Consider the following 3,607-nt stretch of genomic DNA (forward strand, 5'->3'; position numbering starts at 1 on the left):
TTTTTCTCGGTTGTGTTGTTTTTTTAATATTTTTTCTCTTTTTCGGGGACTCTCTTTCTTCTTTCCCCTGCCCCCTTCTCCTTATCCCGCTCATCCCTCTCTCTACTTCTTCCTTTCCTCTCTGCCCCTTCACCTGCTCCCCCTCGCGCCCGTCATTCCCGCTCTCCCCAAGGGCTCTTTCTCTTTTTCTTTGTCACTATTTGCCTTTCTCTCTTCATCTGCCTTTCGTGCTTGGTCTCTTTTTCTTCACCAAGTTCATCTCTGTCTCTCTTTCTAATATTTTCTTCTTGCTCTGTTTTTCTGTTCCTGTCTCTTTTTCTTTGTCTCTCTGCTGTTTCCTTTCATCTGATTTTCTCTCTTGATGGGTCTATTTTCTATTTCTTTGTCTCTCTTTGTCCCTGCCCTGCTTGCTTTATTTTTATCTCTTTTGATGCAAAATACACCAATGGCCTGATCTCCCCAATTGCTGAGTGATTGATCCCTGGTTTCAATTTTACTGTGATAACTTAGGGCAATGGTGTTATTTCTCCCAGTTAAGAGCCAAGAGGAATCAGAAAGTGCTATGGAGTTCAGCCTCTAGCATCTTCATGCCCCAGGACATGCAGGACATGCTGGTTAGAGACAGTCCCATGGAGTCTACTTCCTGCTACCAGCATCTCAGACCCTGCTTATGTGCACAGAGACACATGTTCCTTCTCCTTGATCTGACTTGGATATGACAGCACCTATGACTCTAACAACCAGCTCAAACCATTCTCTCTTTTCACCTCTTTGGCCTGATTTCTCAGCAACAGGCTACCTGCTGTGTCTAGGTAATAAGCTCTATCCCTGCCTTGTACTTAATATAACCTAGTGTCCTGGGGATGCAACATCCTGTCTGTGTGTAGGTATGTGTGCTTTGGAGTTGGACTGCTATATGATGTTCTGGAAGGCCACTTTCCTTCTCTCAGCCTTGGTTTTTTTATTTCCAAAATAGAAGTCATGATCCTTTGCAGCATCGTGTAGGGATTAAATGACATCCTGTCTGTGTGTAGGTATGTGTGCTTTGGAGTTGGACTGCTATATGATGTTCTGGAAGGCCACTTTCCTTCTCTCAGCCGTGGTTTTTTTATTTCCAAAATAGAAGTCATGATCCTTTGCAGCATCGTGTAGGGATTAAATGAGACACTGTGTGTAGATACTCAGTGGGCATTGGCATTCCCTCCTTTGCTCCTTTTGCCATTCTAGATATTCTCCACTCTCTTTGTTTCCCTGGGGGATGGGGCACCCTTATGCCCAATCTTGTTCCCTGCTGTGTCTATGCTCAGAAAGAGGGAAGGAATTTATATTCATGGAGCACTTAGTATGCATTGCCTCAGTGAACTGGTAAGCAGGTCTTGGTGGGTGCACAGCTCGCATTTACAGTTCCAGGTTGCTCTATCAGTAGACTTCAATTTTAAAGCACTTTATTTGATTATTTCTTTTCAGCAAACATTTATCGAGCCCTGTGCCAACCCCTGTGCTACCTCTGTGTAGATACAGAGAAATGTAAAACAGGATCCCTAACTCTTGGAGTCTAGTGTGAGAGATAAACACCTAAACACCAGTTACAGTCAAGCGTGAGAAGGTTGAGGTCAGCCTGGGGGCTCTGGCTGCACAGGGATAGGACGGACTGTCTTCCAGGCAATCAGGGAAGGCTTTCTAGGGGAGGTGACGGTGAGCTAGGCCTTGCAGGTTGAATGCATTTGCTGGCTAGAAAAGAGTGGGGAGGGACTTCAAGTCATAGGGAAGAGTGTGAGCAAGAGCACATGGACATAAAAGAGGAATAGCATCTTGAACACTCAGATGTGTGTGGAGCAGAGGAGCAGTTTCTTTCTGCCTGCCCCTTTCTCTCCTGTTTATTCCTTCGCAGGACCTTGGACTTCTCAGTGGCAGAACTCCTATCTACTCTGACTCTGCGTTCTCCTCTCTTCCTTCCTTCCTTCCCATCCCATAGTGCTTTGTACAGGACCTTGATGAATTTATGGATAAATCGTCCCTGCTGTTCTAAGGTTACTCTAGCAACCAGGAAGCAATAATTTAATTCCACTGGTGCCTCAGGCAGTTCCAGTTTCTAGACAAACACATCTTGGATTTAAATATGTCACTAAGTTGACCAGATCCTTAAAATGACAGATCTTTAAAATGCCAGGTTCCTATGATGATTGTGTTTTGAGAGCCTCCAGCTAAACTGGGGTTCCAGTACCATAACAGCTAGCAATCCTGCCCTAAAGGGGAATGAAGGGGAAATGGACATGGGTATTTACAGTGTGTCTTTCATGGGATATTTCTTTTATCAGGCAGACAGCCTAACGCTTAGTTGTTTGAGCCATGACCAGGGAGCCCCTCATAGGGGAAACTTATATGTTTATATTGGCAGATGCCCTCATGGCTCTTGTCTTACCCATGTCCAGTTTATGGCTGCCTGACCATCGCTGTGATGCTGGGAGCCCAACCTCACATTCCCCCAGACATCCTGGGGAAAACATAGCCTGGCGCAGCCCCCAGTTCTTCAGATAGAAAATGCAAATTCAATACACCACCACAATAGGAAATAAGTTCAAAGATTTATTACTTACAATCTCTACAGGGAGGGTGCGATGAGTCAGGAGGGTAGACCTCTGTCCCTGGGTCATGTGAGGCAGGAATGAAGAGTCAGGCAGAGAGAGAGCAGTGACTATCAGTATATATAAGGGAAGAGGGTGTGGGTCACTTTCAGTTCATGGGCAAATGTCTGAACGTTCCCTTCAAAGGAAGAGCAAAAACGTGGGAAGCCCAGTCTGCTAGGTGGGGAAGATGCCTCTAAGTTATTATCTCTGGCTACCTGCTTGAGCCATTTGGGTGTGGTGTAGCCCTGGAAACTGTGTCAAGGGTGACCGAGCCCTGCTTCTGGTATGAGAAAGTTAAACTTGTGTTCAAAATGGATGCTGAGGCAACTTAAAATTATAAGAATTCACTACACACTGAAAAATCAAGATAGAAAGACCATTATTAAGATCATTAAGTGCTTTCAGATGACATCCATCACAGAGGCCAAGGTGCAAATGAAACCATGTGACCAAGTGATAAGGTCACTATGGTGACCAGGTGACCAAAATGGTCACAAAGTTGCCAGGTGGCCAAGGTGGTGATCAGCTCAAATTTTCTGGTAAAAGCCCCACTTCCTGAAACATCTCTCAGGTCAGTTGAAAGAAATACGTGCTCCTGAGCAGGACCCAGCCTGACCCAAGCGGTCTCTTCTGTTTTCTCCCCAGGCTGCTCTGCGGAGACTGGCCGGAGTCTGCCCTGAAGGCCTCCAGGACTCTGACTTCCAGCAGCTGGTCCAGCCCCGGCTTGTGGACTCCTTCTTACTCTGCAGCAACATGGAGGAGAGTTTCGTGTAGCAAGTGTGGGAGAGGAAAGGCATTTGACTTGTTCTCCTGTCCCCTGAGTACACACCTGTGAATACACCTGGGCACATACCAGCTCTCCTCACCTCCTCTTTATTTATACTTAATTTATTTTTTACATGAAATAGACAGAGGGTGAAATCTTATAGCAACATCATCAAACAGCCTGTGGTCCTTTTTTGTTTTTATCTTTTGACTTT

At 45.6% G+C, this 3,607-nt stretch overlaps 1 protein-coding gene across 1 annotated transcript in view; it reads left to right on the plus strand.

Moving 5' to 3' along the window:
• INSC (inscuteable homolog (Drosophila)) overlaps positions 1–3,534 on the plus strand; it is a 145,550-nt gene extending 142,016 nt beyond the window's left edge. The window contains exon 14 of the mRNA XM_008574984.1: positions 3,273–3,534. Within this exon, the coding sequence (XP_008573206.1) occupies positions 3,273–3,401 (129 nt within the window). The 3' untranslated portion in view covers positions 3,402–3,534. The remainder of the gene's footprint in view (positions 1–3,272) is intronic.
• Positions 3,535–3,607: the final 73 nt, after the last annotated feature.

This window comes from Galeopterus variegatus, unplaced genomic scaffold (genome assembly GCF_000696425.1).
Source record: "Galeopterus variegatus unplaced genomic scaffold, G_variegatus-3.0.2 Scaffold1124, whole genome shotgun sequence".
Lineage (NCBI taxonomy): Eukaryota > Metazoa > Chordata > Mammalia > Dermoptera > Cynocephalidae > Galeopterus > Galeopterus variegatus.